This window comes from Sciurus vulgaris (assembly GCF_902686455.1).
Source record: "Sciurus vulgaris genome assembly, chromosome: 8".
Lineage (NCBI taxonomy): Eukaryota > Metazoa > Chordata > Mammalia > Rodentia > Sciuridae > Sciurus > Sciurus vulgaris.
In genome coordinates, this window is record NC_136468.1 from 30,947,026 (window position 1) to 30,971,337 (window position 24,312).

The window sequence follows — 24,312 nt, forward strand, 5'->3', positions numbered from 1 at the left end:
GAGGGATTTGGATTAGTTCTAAGGAAGGGTCTTTTGAGATCAGCTGTTTCGTAGGTGTTAGATAAAGGTCTGGACATAGCTATGTCTCACCTAAATGTTTTTTAGGCAAAAGAGATTATTTTTTGTGAGTTTTAAGTGTGATTTCTTCACATTTGATAAGGGTTGGTTAAATAAGTGGTTTCCAAACCTTTGGAATTCACAGATCAGTAAAAATAGTTCAGGTAAAGCCCTTTTCTTTTTTTAATCTTATTTTGTTCCAGACAAGAAAGATCATTAAATTATAACAACAACAACAACAACAACAACAACAAAAAAAAAAAACCTTAATTCACTGTTAATAATAATATGACAAAAAATTGACCTGTTGGCACTTAAGAGTTTCAACTGTTAGGATATTAAATAAATTGACTTCATTAAAATTTGCTCTTTGATGCTTGTATTTATTTTATTTATTTTAATCCATGAAAACTCCATTCCACACTGTTCAAACACCAACTTTGGGTTCAATAACTTTTCAAAATCCATCACCACTACCAGGATCTAATGATTTCCTTTGAAATTTGAGTATGGAATGCTTCAGACCCTACTGAGGCTTACAAGGTGCAGCTCTCCTTAGTTCACAGTTGAAGCAGGAGACAGTACAAAGCAGGTGCATCTAATACTTCAGAGAGTACAGAGATTGCCAGGAGGGCTCAGAAGAAAGAAAGACCATAAAGCAGTGTAATGCTCTGCCAAGAACGTAGAGAATAACAGGAACACAGTCTTTCTCCTAATCTGTACTAGTCCATCCCCTTCCTGCCCTCCTCAGCTCAATATACCAAACCGTAAATGGAAAAATCCACAGATTTGATTGCAGTGGTGAAGAGGGTACCTCTAGAGTGAGACTAATCTTTGTCTTGACTTCTTGACTCTTTCATGCTGTGTCCATGACCACAGCCATGTGTCTTTTCTTCTCTATGCTTTTGACTTTACCCTAAAAAAAAAAAAAAAAAAAAAAACTTCTAGTATCTGCTTTGGTTTGAGGGTAAATACCATTGCCACACACGTGAAGGCCTTTGCCTTTAATAATTTTCAAAATGCAGCTTTTATCTTGTGACTCCCTGATGTAAATGTTTTGATGTATTCTGTGCTCTTGTGCTGAAGACCAGAGGCCTCTCTAGGCCTTACTCAGTCCTTCCCTCTCCAGCCTCCCCATACCACTGTGCCCAGGGTACCTTCACTCCAACCCGAGGAGTTTTCTAGGTCTGCTTAGACTGGCTGTGTCCCTCTATCCACTATTCTGTGGTCTCTCCTCATACCTAAGGTAATTCAGTCTTCAGATCTCTGTTCACCAACTCAGGGAAGACTCCTTGACCTCTACAACTAGCATCAAAACCTTATTATGAACTCTTCTCAGGAGTGTTTATCAATCCACGGACACGTTTATTTGTTTAACCATTTATTCACTCCACTATATAAAAGGTCTGGAAAAACAGCAAACCCATGTCATTTTGTGTTCCAGTGTATTCCCAGCACTGATCACATTTTTTCCAGCACATTGTTTGTCCTGATAAATATTTGTTGAACAACTGAATGAGGTATTGGGAAAGGAACCTATGGAGAATTTTGAGGTCTAAATGAGCAAAACCCTTTCTTGAAACAGGAAATATGTTTTTGGGAGCAGTGGAAGCAAAGGCTCAGAAGATAGGTGGGGAAGACCTGGATACATGAAGAGGCTGGCAAGACTTCGTGCAACAGACAATCTACCGACTGGCTTTTGGTATTCCAAGTGACCTGATAAAAAATATGGGTGCTTGTATTCCAGAACACTGAAAATTATTTGATTTCTAGTGAGACTAAACTCACCACTGCTTCAAAACTTCATCAGGGTGAGGAGAGGACAAGATGCAGTAGCATGAAGACAGCAATTATACTGTTATTTTAGGAAGCTTGAGTGAAAAAGAAGATGACAGAGAAGAAGGCAAACTAGATGGGAAAATCACACTCAAGCAATGGGGGAGAAAGACAGCAAAGAGAATCACTAAGGTACCGAAGACCCAGGAAAACAAGTGAAAGCGAGTCACTTCTGAGATTAGGTTAAAACAGATGGTGGCACCTCTTGCTCTCCATTCCCCACCCCCATCACGTGACATGTGGGAAGCAAGCTGCCCGCAGCAACAAACTCTGACACTTGTTATGTTTAAGGTGTAATTAGAACATGTAAGGAGAGATTTGGGATGAAATTGGAGAAAAAAACTCTGTATCATGTTTCCAAAGACGGTGCAGATTATGGAAATTATGAGATAGTATTTTATTTGGCATTATTAAAGGGAAGAAGCCATCTCTTATAAGTGGGCTCTTGTATTTTCTCAACATTTTCCTGGCTGAACACATGCTGGCTGCCTTCCCAGACACCATCTTACAGATAACCACAATGATTTGGCAGGCAGATAATGTTCTTCTTGTCGTTATAAAATCCTTTTGAATCAAAGAAGCGATGCTTGGTTCAGATCAACACAACATGTGGCCAATAAGTGCCTCTGTGGAAATTGTAGGTGTAGTCTTATTTGGACAGCTGAGCAGACTTACCCTTTGCAGATACAGTTTCTTGTTATGGTAATTGTATTTCAATTTTGTTATTAGTTCACCATGATTTTGTCAAGATATTCACTTATGTCTGTGGTATGTAAGCTGTGCAGATGAATGGGTGGCTGGTGATGCTCCAAGAGAAGGTCACATCCACGTTGAAATTCACCTGTATAGTATATTGTAGTTTTCTGGTTTTAGTTTTCTTACTCTCACACTGAATTGGTTCTGTGTTCAGTAGCATTTTCATAAGAAGTTACTGATTAATGATTCCACAGGTGTTGGCCAGTACCCACCTGAACTACTAGAGGTGTACACATGTGGGGTGTAAGTAGAAGTAAGTAAGTAAAGAGGTGTTATTAGATTCCCAAGGCCAAAATTCAATCTATAGTTTTCCTAAAGCTCTGTTACCTTGAACCACCCACATATATCTTCAGTTTGAACCAGGTAATCTGTAAAAGACTATGATAACTATGAAAGCAGACTATGAATACATGGATTAAAGGAGGTAATGTATAAGTGCCTCTAGGGAGATGTCATTTTTTTCCATCCGTGAGTGTAATGATATGCTTGGTTCCATGGCTGCTGCTATACCAATATGGTACCTTCTAGGTCTACCAGACAGAATTTTACAAGGGATCTTGGAGTTCAGGGCAGAACACTGGTATGTGGCCACCCCAGGACTGGAGACCAGCTCTGGGACCACACTTTCCCTGCCTGTCACTTGGTAACTGTCATGAAAGGATACAGGATTAAGAGATTTGATATTTAGTGAGACTGAACCCATCGTTGTTACATAACCTCATAACTGGTACTACTCTAAAAATTTGTTTTAAAAGACAATGTGGTCTCTGTATAAACAGCACAGATTGTGGAGATTATTAAGACAATGTAATATTTATTAGAGAATATAAATTTTATGTTCCTCACAAACCTAGTGTCACTCTTCCCTTGTAACGTCACTCACAGTGCCACTTTTCCTCTGGGATGTCTTTCCAGCTCCATGTAAATGGACAAACTCTGTATTTATACTGCTTTCTTATAAGTATATTATATTAAATGAATAAGCCTTTCTGGGTCATTGATTACATAAATTATTCCAGTGCATTCCATTTCCTCTGGCATCAGATAACATCCCTGTGCCTACCCATCCCTGCTTGGTCCAGCAGTTATTTCTCTCCATTCCCCATTGTGAACCCTGCCTTCCAAGCTGGTGGTCAGTGTCACCTCCTCACAAAACTAGGCTCCCTCCCTCAGTAACATCATTCATTGTGATTCCTCTCTTCTGCAATAACTGTTCTCTCTCCCTTTGGCACGGACAAAGTCTGTCTTTATTCTTCCTTCTTCTATAAGCATAAAATAGTTAATTGGTAAGCCTTATTGGTATATTAATTATTTAAATTACACAAGGGTGTGCATAGAGGAATTTAACCATTAGTTGAACCACCCAAACCACTCATTCCCTGCTCATTCAAGAGATATTTTAAGAGTGCTTGGCTTGGTGCTTAGATGATTCAGATAGTGTAGTTAATGAAATGTTTGCTTGACTTCATGGAATTTCGTGCATAATGAGTGAAAAAGATATGAAACAATTTTTTGACTTAAATATTATTCGTATAACACGTAAAGGGAAAAGAAGGTTCTGTAATTGCATGTAACACAAGATCTGGCTAATTGAGTGACCAGGGAAGAAACCTCTGAGGAGGGTCCCCTGGGTGGGGTTCTGAGCATTGGCTCTGTATGAGGTACTGGATTTAATAGCAGAGGAAGTAATGTGCTCTGCTGGTGCTTACCTTCTGTTTTGGGCAAACAGTAAATATATATGGTGATGCTGTATGTTGAAACAAAAAAACAAGATAAAGCTCTAAGGATGATATAATTAGGTGATGGTGAGTTGGGCAATCTGAAGTTCCTGAAGGACTAGTGGAATGAGCTCAGGGATGCAGGGAGAGAGAGAGTTTGGGACATTTTTGAAGTAGGGCCTCAGAGATGTGATGATTTTGTTGGAAAACCCATAGACTAAAATAACCAGGTTTTTTTTTTTTTTTTTTTAAATATTAATTTGATGCCAGTGAAGAAAAAAACTAATGGAGAAAAATGATGTTAGGAATCAAGTTGTTGCCAGAAAAACTTGGTGCAGTGAAGAGTCTGTTGCCCTCATTCAATTCAGTCCTAGGGAGGGACACAGAGAACTGTTATGAGGGGAAACAGAAAAGAGGTGAATAAGGATTTGTGAAGAACTTAGAGATTAGAACCAGTAGGGTCAAGAATGGTTTCCCAAACTGAACAGGCAGTTCACAGGAGAAGAAATAGTCAACAAATAAATGAGAATACGTTCAACATCTCTAGCAATTAGAGAAATGCAAATTAAAACCACACTGAGATTCCATCCCACTCCAGTCAGAATTGCAATTACCAAGAATAAAAGAAACAAATGTTGGTGAGGATGTGGGGAGAAGTTACACTCATACGTTGCTGGTGGGACTGCAGTTTGGTACAACCACTCTGGAAAGCAGTATGGAGATTCCTCAGAAATCTTGGCACCATTTGACCCAGTTATCCCACTCCTTGGCATATATCCAAGGACTTAAAATCAGCATATTACAGTGACAAAGCCACATCTGTGTTTATAGCAGCTTAATTCACAAATAACCAAACTATAGAACCAACCTAGGTGCCCTTCAACAGATGAATGGATAAAGAAAATGTGGTACATATACACAATGGAATATTAGCTATAAAGAAATAAATGATGGCATTTCCCAGTAGATGGACGGAAGTGGAGACTATCATGTTAAGTGAAATAAGTCAATCCCAAAATCCAAAGGCCAAATGATCTCTCTGATATATGGATGTTAACACACAATAAGGCAGAGGGAAGAATAGAAATTCATTGGATTAGACAAAGGGGAAAGGGGGGAAGGGAGGAAGTGGGTATAGCAAAATGAATCAGACATAACTTTCCTGTATTCATATATGAATACACAACCAGTAACTCTACATCATGTTGAACCACAAGAATGGAATCCTAATTAGAACATGTTATCCTCCACTCTGTATAAGTTGTCAAAATATACTCTACTGTCATGTATTTCTGAAGAGAACAAATAAAAAAATGGTTTTCAAGTCTCTCAAGGATGGAAATTGGCAAATGACACAGCAGGAGGTAAGACCAATATTGAAAAAAAGTTGTGAACTCTGACACTTGTTATGTTTAATGTGTAATTAGAACATGTAAGGAGAGATTTTGGGTGATATCAGAGATCCAAGACTGGAGTTTATGTGAGAATAGGCCATGGGAGTTGGTGGATCACACTTTGTGGACTGTGGGCTTTGGAAATATGTGCAAAGTGGAGTGCCCAGCCCTAACTGTTGATGGACAACATAGCATCCCAGAAAGGACAGGGAGGAAACACAGCCTGCTTAGGATTGTAGGCCTTTCTTTCTCCTTTATGCACAGGGCTAAGAAAGCTGTTCTCTTTAGAGCACTGCTCTTCCTGGTGCAAAAACTCTTTCATTCTGGAACTCCTACATTTCAATCATACCATTTCCTGTTTTTTTAATTACTAGACATTTATCCATTTTCTAGTTTTCTCCCAGAGTCACCTATATCTTAGAACACCTGTAAGATGCCTCTCCAATCCTCCTCTTTAGCCTTAGAGATTTCAGTGTCTTTGGATACTAATACTTTCTCAATAAATCTTTTTCAAACTCTTACTAAGAGTCAGGGTGAAAAATCTATTGCTTTGTAATAAATTTAGCAACTTAAAACACAAGATAAATATAATCTCACCATTTCCCAGGATTAAGAATCTGGAAGCAGCTCAGCTGGGTATTTCTGCTTATGATCTCTCATGAGTTCTCAGTCAAGCTGTCACCAGAGACTGCAGGCAACTCAAAGGTCAATAGGAACTGAAGAATTGACCTTCCAGCTCACTGCCATGGTTCTGGGCAGGCCTTAGTTCTTTGAGAGCTATTAGACTGAGGACCTCAGTTCATGGAAAGCTATCAGACTGAGGGCCTTAGTTTGTTGCTGCGGGCAGCTTGCTTCCCACATGACATGTGATGGGGTGGGGAGTGGAGAGTAAGAGGTGCCACCATCTGTTTTAACCTAATCTCAGAAGTGACTCGCTTTCACTTGTTTTCCTAGGTTTTCGGTACCTTAGTAATTCTCTTTGCTATCTTTCTTCCCCATTGCTTGAGTGTGATTTTCCCATGTAGTTTACCTTCTTCTCTGTCATCTTCTTTTTCATTCAAGCTTCCTAAAATAACACTATAATTGCTGTCTTGACGCTAATGCATCTTGTCCTCTCCTCTCCCTGCAGCAGCTGACTGCCACTCTTCATGACTCCTGCAAATCTTCTCTCCTAGGGGTGACCTGTTGATGATAAAAACTAATGAAATCTCTTTTCATTTGATCTGATTTCAAATGTGACTTGATTGTCATATTCTGCTTTTCTTTCCCATTCATGTCCTCCCTCTGTTGCTAATAGGTCTATACTTTCCCTTCTACTTCTCTGATTCTATGAATTTCCCTCCAATCAATTCTCTTGCCAACTACTTAAATGTAGCATTTCAAAAGCTTTTGGTTTTCATTCTTTTTGTTTTTAACCATATTTTGTCCTGCCTTTTCCCCAAACTAATTCTCCATGGCACTTCCAAAATCTACCTCCACATACAATCAGAACCCCCTCCCTTACACACATTCTTCTACCCCTAGTCTTTTTTTTTGGTTAGTGGAATCCAAGGACCCCAGTAAAATACTGTATAATGTCAGATTTTCCTTTACTTAGTTTCCACATTCTGTAAATCAGCTAGATAATGTTCATTATCTAATGTCCACCTTCCTGACCCTTTGTCTCTAGCCCCATGGAGCTTGTCCTAGTTCAAACTTTTATTGTTTTCCATCTGGTCTTCATCCTCCTCCTTTAACTATATCCCAAATCTTGCTCTGGTTGCTTGTCGTCAACCCTTGATGTGGCCACCAGCTATTAGTCTGAAGCATACTTCCCCTATTAAGTGCCCTGGTGACCCCACCATCACTGATTCCATGTAATCTGATCAAGCCTGGATTCCCCCCTTGCACACAAGGCATTTGCCACCTGGTCACTAGTGGTCTGGGTGGCATACATTTTTTTCTCCCTCACCCTATACATAATGTCCCTGTGGTAGGAAAGTTCTTATGTTCTTTCAGAAGGCCTCACTATTCTGTTTTCCATGCTTTGTGTCCCTGTTCTTTTCTTTTTCCTAAAATGTCTTTTATTCTCCCTTTTATCTTCACTCAACTCACAGAGCATTAAAAACACAGGTCCCTTGTCTCTGTCCTGAGTATCTCTCCTCTACAACTCTGGCTTCCCAGCCAGAATTGATAACTTCTTTTTCTTTGCCTTCTCTCCTCTTGTGTGGGGCATTTAAAATTTGTGTGTTCCTTTGGTACCGGAGATTTAACCCAGGGGTGCTTTACTACTGGGCTGCATTTTTTATTATTTTATGTTGATACAGGGTCTCACTAAGTTTCTGAGGCTGGTCTCAAACTTGTGATCCTCCTGTTTCAGCTCCCAAAGCTGCTGGAATTACAGGTGTGCACTGCCACACCCATCCCTTTGTGTGGTTTTCTGTTACTGCTCTTAACCTATTTTCTTGCTTAGCCTGTCTCCCTCAGGATAAACAAGCGTGAGCTGCCTTGGACAGGGACTTTCACTCGTTCATTTTTGTATCCTCAACACTTAGACTCCGTGGCATGTTTTACCACTTAACAACACATTTGTAATTGGACTGAGTTAATATGGCCTTATATATGATTTGGTAGGGAAAATCAAGTTCATTAGTGTCCTTGCTTCAAAATTATAGTTTTGTTACTTAGTAGAATCTGTCTTAGACTATGTTAGGCAAAAGTTGGAAAAATAAAGTGCCTTCCAACTTAGATTATCAGAAATGGTTTTTCTATAATCAGTCTTAAGATATTTATAGTATACTTTTAAAAAGTACTCTTACTGGCCCCACTTTGTATGCATTACTAAATTTCTAGAGTTGATTATTTCAACTTCGAATATTTCCCCATTAAAACATTGATTCAAGGAGCACTTTAGCATTTTTGAATCAGGACACAAATCATACAATAACTGAACAGGGAAAGTTTACAATATAAACAATGAAGAAGAGCAAAAAAATTAGCTGGAAAGCTGAAATAGGAGCAGAGCAACCTAGGAAACAAGAACTTGGAAGAGGGTGCCACTTGCATTTCCATGCCCATTCCCAGGGCTGGAATCCAGATCTCACTGAAGATGGTGTGTCTTTCAGCATGGCAGAAGATCCCCCTGAAATGTGCAGTTGGTACTCAGGCAGCCCACCCTCTAGGGTTCTGGGGAGAAGTTGTGCTCAGGTAGTTGCTGTTCTTCAGAGCTCACTGAGGCACAATACCTGGGATTCCACACTCAGGGTTCTGGGAAACAGCTGCCCAGGGATTAGTGCAACCTACTTCAGTTAGAAGACTAGAAAGAAGAGCCCTTCTTCCAATGTGCCTTACCTAGCATGCACTACTGAGTTGCTTAAAATGGTGCTGATTGGCACAGGCAGGGCAATGAAAAGGTGGATTTGGAGCTGATTAACAGCAGATTGGCAAGTGGCACAGCTCACCTCTTTGCTAAATTTCCATATGTTTAATTTAAGGAATAACTACAGCAAAAGTTATATATTCATACATATGTATATAATTTAATGAGTATATATAATTATTTTAAATTTATAAATATGTCATTTATTTTGGCTGCCACTGCCCAACAAGAGTAGTAGTATTAGATGAAGATGAGAACAGAGAGACATCCGTAATGAATTCCAAAGTAGATGATATCATTTAGATAAAACATATTGTTGAATATCTTAATTTCATTTTCCTTAACATAGAAATATTAAAAGCACTAGTATTCTCTCATTTAAGAATTGTTTTGTCTTAGAGACAAAAAATAAGACAGACTTTCTAACAGTAGGCAATTGAGCCAGATCTGGTAGAGAGGATGCAGAGTGTGGGTGTGACATACATATCTGCTGAATGTGGAATTTATTATGGCTGCAGTAAATAACTCAACCAAAATAGATGAGTGTCAGGAGTCTTCTTGCCATTGAGTGAGGAGAGGAAACTAGAACCACCTTCCAAAGGAAGAACTCAAGTGCTTTGATGATTTGTGGTTGTGTATCTGGGTGTGCAAGATGGTGTGACAAGCAATTCCACCTTGACAATGGAACATGTGTGCTGCTTACTCACAGAGGGGCATGGTGAGATTGTACAAGTAATATAGTTATAACCTGAGATTACTTCAGTGTCAAAAGTCCATTCTTAGGGTAAAATTTAACATGGATTTTTTTTTTTTTTTTTTTGTAAACTTAATAGTAACATGGATTTTTTTTTTTTTTTTTTTGTAAACTTAATAGTGGAGGCTGCATTAAACAGTCATGTAGGCTCTTCTGGAAGAATCTGTTCTCATTGTAGGAAGAAGAAAACAGGAAAATGATAGTGTCATATGACTTGCATAGGATTCTTAGGAATATAAATGACAAAGTAAGCATTTAAGTACTACTACTTAGATCCCTAACTTAGAAGAAAAGAGAGATTTGAGGCCATGTCTTGTTTCTCTTCCAACATAGCAAAATACCACCTTCTTTGTGACTATTATCCATTTTTTTCTACGTATTTCATGAGTCTCTCTCTCTCTCTCATATATACATACATATATCTACCATTCATTGTATTTATTTAATTTCTTAGCTGGTATTAATGGGTAATTAGAACTATCGATTTCTTAATTTCTTAGCTGGTATTAGTAGATGGAAGTACTGTAAAGTTTGTTTTCCTAGCATCCATTCTGCCTGGTTAAGACTGTGAGAAGTTGGGGGAGGGAGTTAATGAAATCTAAGATTGGGGCAAATGTCCCTAATCTCTTGGCTGTGGAGCAGTTTAAAGTAGCAGTTCTATATGATGGTTATTGACTTGGATACTAGATGTACTATAATATTGGCCTTCAAATCCTCTCTCAAATGATAGGTGACCCTTTTGTGCAGAAGAGTTTGCCAGAACTCTCAAATACAGGTAGGGAAGTTGGTTTCATATCTCCAGTTACTATCTTAATCATAGTGTTGCTGCTATTGTTTAATAAAAATGAATTTATTTCTCACCATTTTGGAGGATGGGGAGTTCAAGATCAAAACACAGCAGATTGTGTATCTGGTGAGGGCCCCTTCCTGTTTTGCAGGCAGAGTCTTTCTGCTGTGCTCATGTGGCAAAGGGATGGGGAAACTCTGGGGTCTCTTTACAAAAGCACTAATCCAATGCACGAGCTCTCCACCCTGTAGGATCTCATTGTAGAGATACCCATGACATTCTGGTGGGGGACATGTAGGTCAAGATGGGATCATCTCATAGGTTCCTCAGCACTATATCTTGCCTCTCTTAAGCATTCCAACATTTGAGAGAGTTTTGAGGCCTCCATTTTGTAATGAGTTACTATATATTACAAAACATTTTGAATAATTGTAGAATATTTAGTTTCAGTAACCCTGGCTGATTGCTGAAAGCTAGTGGCATTAGTGTACATACCTCATTAAAAATGGGTTTCATTTTGTTTTTCAGGTTTTTCTGAAGAGTGACCGAGTGGCCAGAATGGTTCAGAGTGGAGGGTGTTCAGCTAATGACTTCAGAGAGGTGTTTAAGAAAAACATAGAAAAACGTGTGCGCAGTTTGCCAGAAATAGATGGTTTGAGCAAAGAGACAGTGCTGAGCTCCTGGATAGCCAAATATGATGCCATCTACAGGGGAGAAGAGGATTCCTGCAAACAGCCAAACAGAATGACCCTCAGCACCGTGTCTGAACTTATTCTGAGCAAGGAACAACTCTACGAAATGTTCCAGCAGATTCTAGGTATTAAAAAGCTAGAACACCAGCTCCTTTATAATGCTTGTCAGGTAAGTGCCCTATGGTATTTCCTATTCCTTCTTACTCAGAGGTTGAACATCCAGTGCTCACAGCCTATGGAGATGCTCTGCACTTTCTGTAACCATTTTGCTTGAAAATTAGAAAGAAATTGAATTTTAATAAATCAAATAGTAATATTTGAAAGAAGTATTTTTAATGGAGAAGAATATCAGTGTCTTTATCCAGTGAATGGTTATTCCCTTTGCCCTATTTTATGACATCAGATTTGTACCTATTAGGTATATGTGGCATATCCTGAACAGTAAAATGAGAATCATCTGTTGCCTGAAGAACCTTGGCAGTTCATAATGAGTAGGTATTCCTTGATAAAAAATATTTTTTATAAAGATACAATGCTCGTCTTCTAAGTTTTATGAAAGTAATTGAAATTTCATTTTTTTCTTTAACACAGCCAGCTATAAATGAATTGAGGATGGTTGTTCAACTATGTAATTTAAAGAGATGACAGTGTTAATAATATATTTTCTCTTAAGTTGTTATTCTAGTCATGCATTTGAAAAATTGAATAAAACCTCATGTTCTGCATTTTTCATTTTTAGATGCTGTGATTTGTCTAATAATGTGTCCTTCTCTTTTTGCATTTTGTTTGCTTATTTTGGATATTTAACTCATTTAACTCTGCCTTAATATGCAATTAAAATTGACAAAATTCTATCACTTTAAAATGCATTTGTTCATTAAGAATTACACTTCTGTAATGTACATGTTTATTTTTAATCTTGTGTTGATCTATCTGCATTCTGTTCATATTTCTTACTTTGCATTACTAATTTGTGGATAATTTCAGATGACTAAAGTAACAGAGTTAATTAGTAGTAAATCAGGGTGGCAGCTCAACCCGGGGAACAATTTATGTCCTCACCATATTGTTTTCACTATGTCACTAAGCCTGGTGGGACTTGGTTAATAGTTGAGCGTGACAGTAAAGGTAACATCCTCTATTTTAGAAGATAAGTACAACTAGGACTTTGCATTTTTTAACTCACTTGTACAGTTTAATGTGGATAAATGTAACACTATGAAAATTCAGATTCAGACATTCAGTAGATGCTTATTGGGAATGTATTCAAGTCAAATACCTCACTAGGTATTAGGGAAACCAAGCTGAGCAAAATTTGTTCTCTCTTTTCTGAAGTCTAATAGAGCACCCATACCTCTAAATGAATAACTATACATTAGAATTTGTATTAACTGTGTAAGGTTATAATATATATTCCTGTATACCTTTGGGTTTATACTTAATAGCTCAAAATATTTTTAAATTAATCTTTTGTCTACTTTTAAGATCCCTGCTGCAGCTGAGGTCTGGACTGGCTAATATCTGTCTCCTGTGGCTTGCAACATAAAATACCTCTAATTCAAATCACCACTGACAGTAGTGGGTTTGTTTATTGTTCTTTTCAGTTCCATTAGTGTTTACCTCACTTATTGATATTATGCTAGGTACACACATATTTATTAGGATTGTTTGAGCTTCTTGTGGAATTGACTCCTTTATCAGGATATAATATTCCTTTTTTATCTTTGATAATTTTCTTTCCTTTAAAGTCTACTTTGTCTTAAACTAATAGAACTACTGCAGCATTCTTTTGATTTGGGTTGCATGATGTAACTTTTCTATGTCTATTTACTTTTAAATTGGGTTTCTATTTTTTAAAGTGGGAGTCTTGTAGATAGTATATGATAGTCTCTTGAGAGTTTTGTTTTATTTTGTTTTTGTCCACTCTGATGTTTTTTGTACTTTAATGGATACATTCACACCATTCATAAGATAATTTTGTATGCAATTCGATTAAATTCTACCATCTTTATTGCCACCTCCTTACAATTGTTCTTTGTTCTCTCTTCCTTTTTATCTGTCTTCTCTGGTTTTGAGTGAACATTTTTCATGATTTCATTTTATATCTTCTTTTGGTATCACTCTGGAGCTTGTTTTTTGTTTTTGTTTTTGTTTTTTTATTTAATGGCTGACCTCAGTTTACAATGCATATTTCAAAGTAATCTAAGTTCACCTTCAGGTAGCACTAGCAGGCTTCAAATGTAGCATAGCTACCCCATAACAGTGTTTCCAGCTCCTCCCTCCCATTTCTTCTGGCATGTTGTCATTCATTTCAGTTATACTAAGCTGTAATCACTCAATATATTGTAAGCATTATTGGTATAAACTGTTGTCTTTTAGATCAATTAAAAAACAAGATTATCTCTTTCTTCAATTGTTCCTTCTCTGATATTTTTTTCTTTCTTTATGTCGATACAATTTTTTTTACCTATTTCATTTCCCTTATCCATGCAGTACAGTACTATTTTTATTTTATTTTATTTTTTATTAACATTTCTATGAGGACTGGACTACTGGGGATATATTGCTTCAGAAATATATCCCCAGTAGTCTGAAAAAGTCTGTTTCACCTCACACTTAGGAATAATTTTGTCACAAAAAGTCTGTTTCACCTCACATTTAAGCATAATTTCAATGGTTATAGAAATATTGGTTAGCATTTCTTTCTTTTTGAACATGCTGAAAGTTTTAGTCCACTCTCTTCTTCTTTGCATAGATTCTGATGAGAAGTCTAGGGGTATTTTCAACCTTGAACCTCTGTAGGAGAAGTGCTCCCCCATCCCACCCCATACCTTCAAGATTTTACCTCCTCTTAGCTGTCTGAAGTTTGAATGGTGGGGGTTTTGTTGGTTTTTTGTTTGTTTTTGTTTTTGTTTCGTTTTGTTTTTTCTTAGTTGTCATTTCTGAGCTCCTTTCTCTATGTATCAGTATTTGTATCAGTGTCCCCTCTCTTCTCCTCTCTTCTCCTCTCTTCTCTTCTAATTGTATTTCAGATTGGAAAGTTTCTTTTGACTTGTCTTCATGATCACCCATTCTCAGGTGAGCTGCACCAGGTCTACTGATGAGATCATCCGAGACATTATACATTTGTTAGAGTGCTTTTTATTTTCTAGCATTTCCTTTTGATTCTTCCTTGGTGTTTCAACTCCTGTTTTATTATTCATCTCTTCTTGCTTGTATCCAGCTTTTTCCATGGAGGCTGTTAATATATTAATAATAGTAATTCAAATTCCTTATTGGGTAATTACAACATCTATGTCACATGTGAATTTATTTCAGCTGCTCACTCTGTGTCTCTCCAGATTGTTGTTTTGTTTTTTCCTCCAGATTGCTTTATAATTTTGGGTTGAAAGCCAGATATGTTATACCAGGTAATAACTGAGGGCTTCAGTATGATGATTTATGTTAACCCAACTAGGACTGGTTGGGCCTAATGGTTCTTATAGTCATAGGTATGAGAGGCTTCAAATTCCTCCAGTGTTCTTGAATTCTTCTTCCCTTTTAACTTTGGGCTTCCCTAAGTGCTTCTCAAAGAAAGTCTGTTTTAGCTGAGAACCCCTGTAAAGCCGGGTCTTTGTCAGTGTTGTGGCAAGGTGTTGGAAAGAGGGAGTGTTCTGTAATCCCATTAAGTCTTAGCCTTTTAGTGGACAGGGCTTTACCTTTCACAAATGCTTCTGTGTCCAGGCGTCGGGCTCCCTCTCACTCCCATGTTCTTATTCCCTTGTGTTTTCCGGAAGTTCTGCTACCACATTCACTGTGGGTCCCTGTGGTTTTGGTTTTTCCAGTAGCTGAGACACGTTGCCGTAGGGTGGTTTTCTTTTCTCAGTGTTTCCTTCTGGCAAAATCTTTCCCTCTTTGTTAGGGAGAAGGAAGGATCTGAAAGACTTAACAAAGGCTTTCCTTTTCCTCTTCCTGCCACCGTCACATGGGTCTCTTTCTTGGATCCTCACTATGAGAACTTGGTTGGCTCATGGGAAGGAAAGTCCACTTCAATGTGTGGCCCACCTATGCCTGGGACCTTGGAGTTTCTCATTTTCTGTACTCAGCGTATAGGAATTTGTCAAAATCATTAGGTAAGCGGGCCTTCCTGCCACTTCTGGCATGCAGCAAGCAGCTTCTGTGTTTTTCTGGATTTGCCCGTTTCTAGATTTGGGGTTAATAGTTGGCTCTGCATCATCAGTTCTCTCATAGGTCTAAGAAAAGTAACTGGCTTCCAGCTTGTCCAGCATTTTATTATAAGAGTGATGACTTCCAAGGCCATTCACTACATGTCTTAGCTGAAACTGGAATTTCTTTTAATCCTGAGATTTGAAAGAAAAACTTTAGAATTATTTTACATAAACTTTAAAACAAAAATGACAAAGTACTCCTATGAGGAAGGGGAGAGCCTTTTTCTAGAATTACGATGATTGTACAGACATTCTGAAAAAAAAATAAGAAAACAAGTGAGATTTTAATTTTTTTCCCAAAGGGCATATATAGATATCTTATTATATTCTTTTGTTTTCTTATAACAAAGGTTAAGAAAAAAGGTAAGGAGAGGTGATAAAATCACATAAAATTGCCTGTCCTTTATAAGAAAGGAATAATTTGGGAAGAGAAATAGCAGGACTCAAGGATCAGAGAGAGACTCTACACCTGGCAAAGCTGCTAGAGCCCAGCTCCAGGGTTATATCCCAGAGGTTGACTACATCCACTGTTGTGTCAGGAAAGGTTCTGAGACTCCTGTCACCTGCCGCAGTCTTCTTTCTGTGACTGTTTACCTGTGCATGGTCACTTGTTCTTGCCAGCAGTTATCTCCTAGAAAATCTCGAGGATGTGTTCCTTGCTGTAGGGTTAGAAGCTCAGGATGGAGAGCTGCCCTGGGGAGATGTGCAGGGCTGAAGAGCCCTGCAGCCGCTGGGGCTGGATAGAGAGGGGACGTGAATGAGGAGGGGACTGTGCCAGGGCTGCCACGTGATGCTGACAGTGGTGTCATTGGGTGGTTTTCCTTGTCCCAGAGCTGGGATCTGGGATAGAAAAACAGGAAGATACCTTCTGAAATTGCATAGGTATTGTTGTGGTTTAGATGTGGTGTCTGTTAGCACAAAAAGACTGGGCTGGACGCCAACTTTGTGAAACTTCTTAGCTGTTTACTCAGGGCCAGAGTTTCATGCCTCTGATGGATCCACTTTCCTGGTAGAAAATAAGCCACTGAATAAGGAGGGGACTGATTTTATTTAAGTTATACTAAGAGCTGACTTAATAAATGAGCTTCTCAGTTTATGCACTCAGGAATTCAGGGTCTGTTTTGGGTGAAATGGGAGGGGATCTTGGGTCAGTGGTCAGTTTGGGCACTCAGGAAACAGGTTTCTGAGAATTTGAAATTTTTTTTTTTTACTGGGCAATATTTTTACTTGGAGAGGAATGGAGGGTTTGGGGTCAGCATTCAGTGTTTGTCTCTTTCCCTTCAAGGTCCCATTGTATTATCACTGGGAAAGAATTTATTTGAGGGAGGATCAAGGTTTTGACTTTCTTTCTAGGGAATTATTCTGTCAATCCCTAGAAATTGGGGATTGAATGCACTGGGAAAGCTATCAATGTATGGCTTTCTCTTTCATTCAGTTTTCTCATGCCTCATTGTCTTGGGGTTTTTCATTTTCCATATCCTACAGTGTTTCCCAAAACCTCACATGTGAGATGATGCAAGAAAGTTTGGAAGAGAAACAATTGGGTTATAGCCTTAACTTAATCAATGATCTAATTCCTGATGGGATTAACTAAGTGATAACTGCAGGCAGACGGGGTGTGGCTAGAGGAAGTGGTTCACTGGGGGTGTGGCTATGGGGTATATATTTTGTATCTGGAGAGTGGAGTGTCTTTCTCTCTTTCTCTCTCTGCTTCCTGATGACCATGTGAGCTGCTTCCCTTCACCAAACTCTTCTGCCATGATGTCCTGCCTCACCTTGAGCCCTGAGGAATGGAGTCAGCCTTTTATTGACTGAGATCTTTGAAACCATGGGTTGATAAATAAACCTTTCCTCCTCTACAGTTGTTCTGGTGGGTTCCTTTAGTCACAGGAGAAAAAAAAAAGCTGAACAAAACAAATTGAGAAGTGGGGTCTTTGCTGTGACTAACCTGGCCGTGTAGTTTAGAAACTTTTTGAGCTTTTTGGAAACAGTGAGAGGAACTTGGAGATGTGTAACAGTACAAGCCGGAAATGCTTTAGATTGCTGTAAACAGAGCTTAATGGCTAATTCTGGTGGAAGCTCAGAAGACCAGAATGGGAATAGGACCCTGGACGCTGAAGACAGGACTCAAGAGGTTTCAGAAAAGAAAGACTCTATTGGAATTTGGAGACGAGACCATTCATGTTATGTTCTGGCTGAGAAGTTGTCTGCATTTTGCCTGTGTCCTGAGACTTTCTGTGAGGCTGATTTTAAAAGTGATGGACTTCTTAATTTAGTGGAAGAAATGTCTAGGCAGCATAGCATTCAGGCAGTGGCATGGATATTGCTGGCAGCTTTTAACCAAGTTTATTGTGATAATTGGGAGCAGAAAGCAGAGCAGAAAGATTTGGAAAAAGTGAACTTGAAAAGCTGAAGTAAAATTAGGGCTAAGGAAGTTGTAGTTTTAAAAGACTTTAGGACCACTGAAGAAATGCTGAAGACTTTGCCTAGAGACAGTAAGAGAGATAGCTTGAGGGCATCTCAATAGCTGGTAAGACCACACCTATCTCAAGCTCAAGGAAGTAAAGGTGAAAATTCTCTTGAGAAGAGACCAGTGGGGAACCCTTCTTGCATAAGGGGATCTAGGAAGTTTTTTCAATGTGATCAACCACCCACTCAGGCTGTTGTAGCTAGGGTCCCTGGAAGCTTCGCTACTGCTCGAGATGGTGACCGACTTTGACATCAACCACGTGGTGCTGGTTCTGCAGAATTGCAGGATGCTGCAGTTAGGGGTTCATGGAGTCTTCCAAGAAGATTTCAAAGGAAGGCCTGGAAGGCTGGGCAAAGTGCAGCAGGGTTAGTGTCCGTGCAGGCACCCCCTGAGAAATCAAAGTGTGAAGATACGAGGAAGAAGCCCAAGCTGCAGTGGGATTAAGAAATGTCAGCAACATAGGACATCATCCTAGGAAAGCTGCAAGAATTGAGCAGAAACTTTACTTGGGCTACAGCCAACATGGCCACAGGGACGGAGCTACACAAGCCCTTTGGAGAGAACATCAGGATGCCATGTGCCTCAGATACCAGGCATGGTGCTACCAGGACTTGTTTGCCCAGTCAGATTTCGGTCTTGCTTTGGTACTGTCCTTTTTTTCTATGCCCCTAATTTTGTGAATGGAAATGTGTACTCTGTACCAGTATATATTGGATACTTGCACATTGCTTTAAATTTTACAGAAGCTCATAATGCAAGATTGACTTGAGACTCAGAGAAGACTTTGAACTTGAACTTTGAGCAATCTTGGAACTGTTGAGACCATGGGAACTCTAGGGAATGAACTGAATATTTTCTTTGTCAGATGAGTATGAGCTTTTGGGGGCCAGGGGTAAAATGATATGGTTTGGATGTAAGGTGTCCTTGAAAAGCTCACATATGAGACAATGCAAGGGTGTTCAGAGTGAAAAGATAGGGCGTGACTTATAGTAGCCTTAACCCAAACAGTGACTTAACCACCTGATGGATTAATTGAGTAGTAACTGAAGGCAGGTGGGTGTGGCTGGAGGAGGTGGGGCATTGGAGTATATATTTTGTATCTGTAGAGCAAATTCTCTCTCTGCTTCCTGATCACCATGTGAGCCTCTTCCCTCTACCACATTCTTCTGTGATGATGTCCTGCCTCACCTTGAGCCCTGAGAAATGGAGCCAGCCTCTTATGGACTAAGACCTTGGAAACCATGAGCCCCTAAATAAACTTTTCCTCTTCTACAGTTGTTCTGGTGGGATTCTTTAGTCACAGCAGCAAAATGACTGAGTAAAACATGTGTTTCCATTAGTTCTTGTCAGAGCTAATAACTTCTTAATGATCAAAATTAAGACATAAAGGAAACTCCTGTAACGGTAAAAGATAGCACATACCACAATTAAGATGTGAAAATCAGAGATCATCATGAGAAAAATATCAGTTATCAGAAAAAAACATAAAAAAGATTTAAAAAAACAAGAATAACCCATGCATGTCATAAATTAGATATCAGGGAATTAAAACTATTTCATATTTTGGAATCTTTGGTGTAAGAATAATGTGCACATTCATAGGACGAGTTGTTAGAAGAAAAGGAAAAGAAGTTACAAGGAACACTTTAAAGTAATAGCAGTACAAGAATCTGACATGATTAGCCATCATTTAATCAGATGAGAATAGTGCAAATGCAATAAATAGGAAAGATAATCTGTTAGTGAAAAGTCTGACTTCAGAATAATTTTAAGAAAATGCAGAGAATTTCAAGTAAATCTAGCTAGCTATTGTTTTGGAGGAACAGCATTAGGTAATATTGAAGCTATGTATCTCAAAGTCAAATAATAATTTATTCACATTTTTAATGAAAATCGTGTTACTTCCTAAATGGTACCAGATAATCAGCTGCTTTTCCTTAAATAAATTAACTGTGTTTATTTAAGATTATTTCAAAATATGACATAAGGTAATACAGTATGTTTAAATTAATTAGTAAATTCATTATCATTAATCATGCAGGCAATACAGATCAGATGCTCCATGCATTTTGTTAAACAATAAGAACATAGAGATAAATAAGGGCTAAGTATTTGTGAGGTTCATTTTTTAAGAGATTATGGTGTTGTAAATGTCACAGTTGTGTGACAAATCCCTGGCTCTACCTTTTTGAGATAGGGAAAGGCAGTATAATCTTTGGGTGTCTCATGAAGAAATTCACCAAAATGAAAATTTTGCTCATTTGCTAAGGTTTTCTAGGCAGAGGTACCAACATGTGCAGACTAGGAACAGCATGGCTATGGGGAAACTTCAAGCCTTTGGTGCCTCTGAAGTATTAGGGAAGAGCTGGGCTGTGGTTTAAGATAATGTTCTCAAAGGTAGCCATGGATCTTATAAACCATAGAGAGAGATGTACAATCCAAAATGACCAGAACCTGAAGATTACATAATACCACATGGACTCCTGGAATTCTCCTTTTACTTCTATGTTTAGATTTTAAGAGGATTAACCAACTCAATTTTAAAGCTATCTGGATCCTAATCTTTTCTGCCAAAAGTCACCTTCATCAATGTTTTATAATCTCATTCCATTAACTGAAGAAAACGACTCACCCACATTTGCCCAAAAGGAGAAGCAAAGTTAATTGAAATCTTGCTCTCTCAACATCCCCCCCACCCCAAATTGCTTATGATCTGAAGACCACAGAAGTGCTTCCCAGTATCACAGAAATGTTGGCATGTTTGTAAGGACCATCAGGACTATTTGTGAATGGTTACAATGTAGTATTCTATTTTATGATTCTACTTCCCTAAATGTTTTAGCTTTGAAGATGAAGGTTGCAGATGAATTGGGCACAGTTCATTCACAGCTCGGGCTGTGGGTCTTGGGGCTTAAATAAATCAATAAACAGGCAGTTGCCGTGTTGCTCAGCCTTTTTTCCTGAAAGTCCAGTGAGCAACTGTGAGGCATTAAGCTGCAATTAAAACCTCCATTGAAAATGGAAAGATGGAAAATAGCAATGGGAAGAAACAGGACTCTTAGGAGACTGGGTCTGCCTCCCCCACACTATGCTCTCATTGTTTTTCATCTAATATGTTTTCATCTAATTTCATCTAATAAATTTTGTTTAACATAGTTTTTTTTTTCAGCAAAAATAAAAGTATATTCTACAGAATTATATATGATAACTTGAAAAATAATGACTTTCAAAAATAGAAAAATGTGTAAATCAAAGTTAGGGAGGGGGCATCGTTTTTCACATATATGTAATTAAAATCTCAAAATTCTTGAAAAAGTATTCACGTAAATGTTATTAAATGGCAGGTTTTATGTTTTGAGATATAGCAAAGGAGGAATTTAAAGCCTTGCACTATTTTTGGTTTTTTTAAATTCTAAGATTGATAGGAGGAATGGCCATAATATCTATATTTGTGTTTACTTTTTTAATAAATATATTACAATGTAAATTTGATGAATTTAATTTCAGTTCAGTGAGTTGGAGTCTCTGGTCACTGAGTAAGTTTCCCCTCTAAAAATTACATTTTTTAAACTGTTAATATAATGTTAATGTATTCCTAACAAATCACATTTTCTTTTATTGGTGTTGCTTCATTTGACTCTGTGATTTTGTTACCTAATTTCACCTACATAAAGAGGCACTACAAGAATATTCCTAAATAATATTTCTCTCAATTCTTTAATTGAATTTGTTTCTTCTCTCTCTAATATCTCACGGTATGTGATATAAGGTACATTCAGATACATCTTGCTTTATTTTTAGACTATTTTCTTTATCCAGACCTAGCCTGTGAAAATTAGAATGTTATCCCAACTTTTCCATCTTTTTAAAATAAGAGAATACAGGTCTAACAAAAGATTAGGTAAAGTACAGAGTGTCTTCATGAATCTGGTATGAAGGTGTTCAGATGAACAAGACTTTACTCATTGTACAATTGTTCTTAGAGGGTTTGGTTCTGGGAACTAGATCAGCTACCAAACTCTAAACATGACTTTATACTGATAAAATATATGACATACTAGGAAAAATGATATACTAGGAAAGAAATATTTTTGTTAATCTATGTTATGTCCTATTCTCAACTATATATGTAAAAAAAAGGATGATGTGAGTGAAAATGTTTCAAGTATAATAAGCAATTACATCCTTATTTTTAATGGCTTGTTGTTTTAATCAAAATTTTTTTCACTGTGGCCAAAATTCTTGACAAAACAATTTTAGAGGATGAAAAGTTTATCTGGGGCTCAAAGGTTCATGGACAGACAACACATTGCTCTGAGCCCAGAACATCAAGACTGAAGGACGTGGAGGAGGAAAGCAGTTCAGAACATGGTGAGCAGGAAGCAGAGAAAGACTCTACTCACATGGGCCAAAATACAAACCCCAAAGGCCCCCAGGGCCCTCCTCCTCCAGCCACACCCTGCCTGCCTACAGTTACCATCCAGTTCATTCCTATCAATGGATCAATGCATTGATAAGATTAAAGTTCTCATAAGCCAATCATTTCATCTCTACACTTGCATTATCTTACACATGAACTTTTAGGGGACACCTCATATTTAAACCATAACAGTTGTTAATGAAAATATTCTATCAAAAGTAAAATGACCCATGTGAGGTATACTCAAGATTTGATTTCTTCCCTTCAAGGCATTTACTGCAGTCAGCAGACACATATTAACCAAAGTTTAGTTGATTCGTGTACAATGGTAGGTATGTATGTGTACAACACAATGTGAGCCTCAGGATGGTAGGATTTTAACATTGGGTAGGTCTCATGGATTCCTCTAGTGTTTCTCAACAGTATATGCATATGAAAATGAATCAAGGAGCTTTAAATACCATCAGATGCCTAAGCCCCACATCAGACTCAGTGAAAACACTTAGTGACGGTGGGACCCAGGGTCTACTCACTAAGACCTTCCTGGGTGGTGATGATGCACAGTGAGGGTCTAGGACCCCCTCCCCTGATATTCCATGTGAGGATTTCATCCGATGATCATATCAAACTGCAGGAGATGCTAGAAACAGTCCAGCTGTGTGCCCAGGAGGAAGAGGTTATTTGGCAGGGTGGAAAACCTCTTCTTTAGTGAAGCTTTAATCAAAGTTTAATGAAGATTTTTAAGTTGTGGTAATTTATGAGTTTGGAAGATCAATGGAAATTTAACAGATGGAAAAATCAGACTGACAAAGGCACAAGGAGAGTAAATGGCTTGGAATCTGTTAGGGAATGTGTTGTGTGTATGCTGCCAGAGTAGCAGGAAGTGAGGCTCAAGGATTAGAAAAGGACTGGCATATTAAGGATCTTTCATAGTAGTTGAAGAAGCTTGAATTTTTCTTACTCTAGGAAGAATGTCGAGGTAACAGCAAAGGTACGGCAGGCACAATTGGGATTTTGAGAAGATCTTTCTCTGGTATAAAGAAGGGCCACAGGTGACCACACCCTGCCTTTCTCTCCTTCTAGACATGGGCCAGTGATCTGTTTCTTTATGCAAATAGACAAGGATCAGGGGCTGCTTACTCATCCTTCCAGTAATCTTTAGGACTATCGCCTGGCCTTAAATCTTTCAATTTCATACCTCTTTTTTACTTTTCTGTTGCCTATGAACTTCATGCGTGTCTGAACTCCTCTTCAGAGTCTGTTCTCACGTTCTTTTGGGTCTATGCCCTGTATCGTGCTTCAGAATTCCATTCTGCTTCTACACTTTGAGACTTTGACATGGGGGGAAATACTGGACTACTTGCTCTCTGGGGCAGGGACAAGATGAAAATCTAGTAGTTGTAGCAGGACCTGGAAATGGTCCCTCTTATCTGATGGAGGCTTTACTTAACCATGATATGATAGAACAACTCCAGGTGTTCTTTAACATGCTGCTCACTCTGATCAGGTTGTGTTTCAGGCCCTCATTATACAGTTGTCCTTTTTATCATGAAACAACCGTTTGTTTTTAGTGGGGTGATGTGGATCAAGAAAGTTTTTTTGTACATGCTGAATTCAAAATATTAAATATCCATGTTGATATAGCAAGTGATGATTAGATACACAGGTCTGGAATTTTAATGAGAAATAAAGGCTGGAGATACAGATTTGGGAATTATTTGGATGGTATTTTAAGCCATATGTTAAAATCCTTTCCATATGTTAAAATCCTTTTTGCTTTAAATGCAAAGAAATTAAGTGTTTGTATTTTTCCTAATCATCTTAGATAGAACTGAGCAAACTGATCATTATCTTAGTAAGAT

At 38.2% G+C, this 24,312-nt stretch overlaps 1 protein-coding gene across 9 annotated transcripts in view; it reads left to right on the forward strand.

The window, feature by feature from the left end:
• CADPS2 (calcium dependent secretion activator 2) overlaps nt 1-24,312 on the forward strand; it is a 556,850-nt gene that overhangs the window by 222,365 nt on the left and 310,173 nt on the right. For all 9 annotated transcript variants that reach the window (XM_079149839.1, XM_079149831.1, XM_079149833.1 and 6 more), the window contains exon 3: nt 11,189-11,521. In XM_079149839.1, the coding sequence (XP_079005965.1) occupies nt 11,189-11,521 (333 nt within the window). The remainder of the gene's footprint in view (nt 1-11,188; nt 11,522-24,312) is intronic.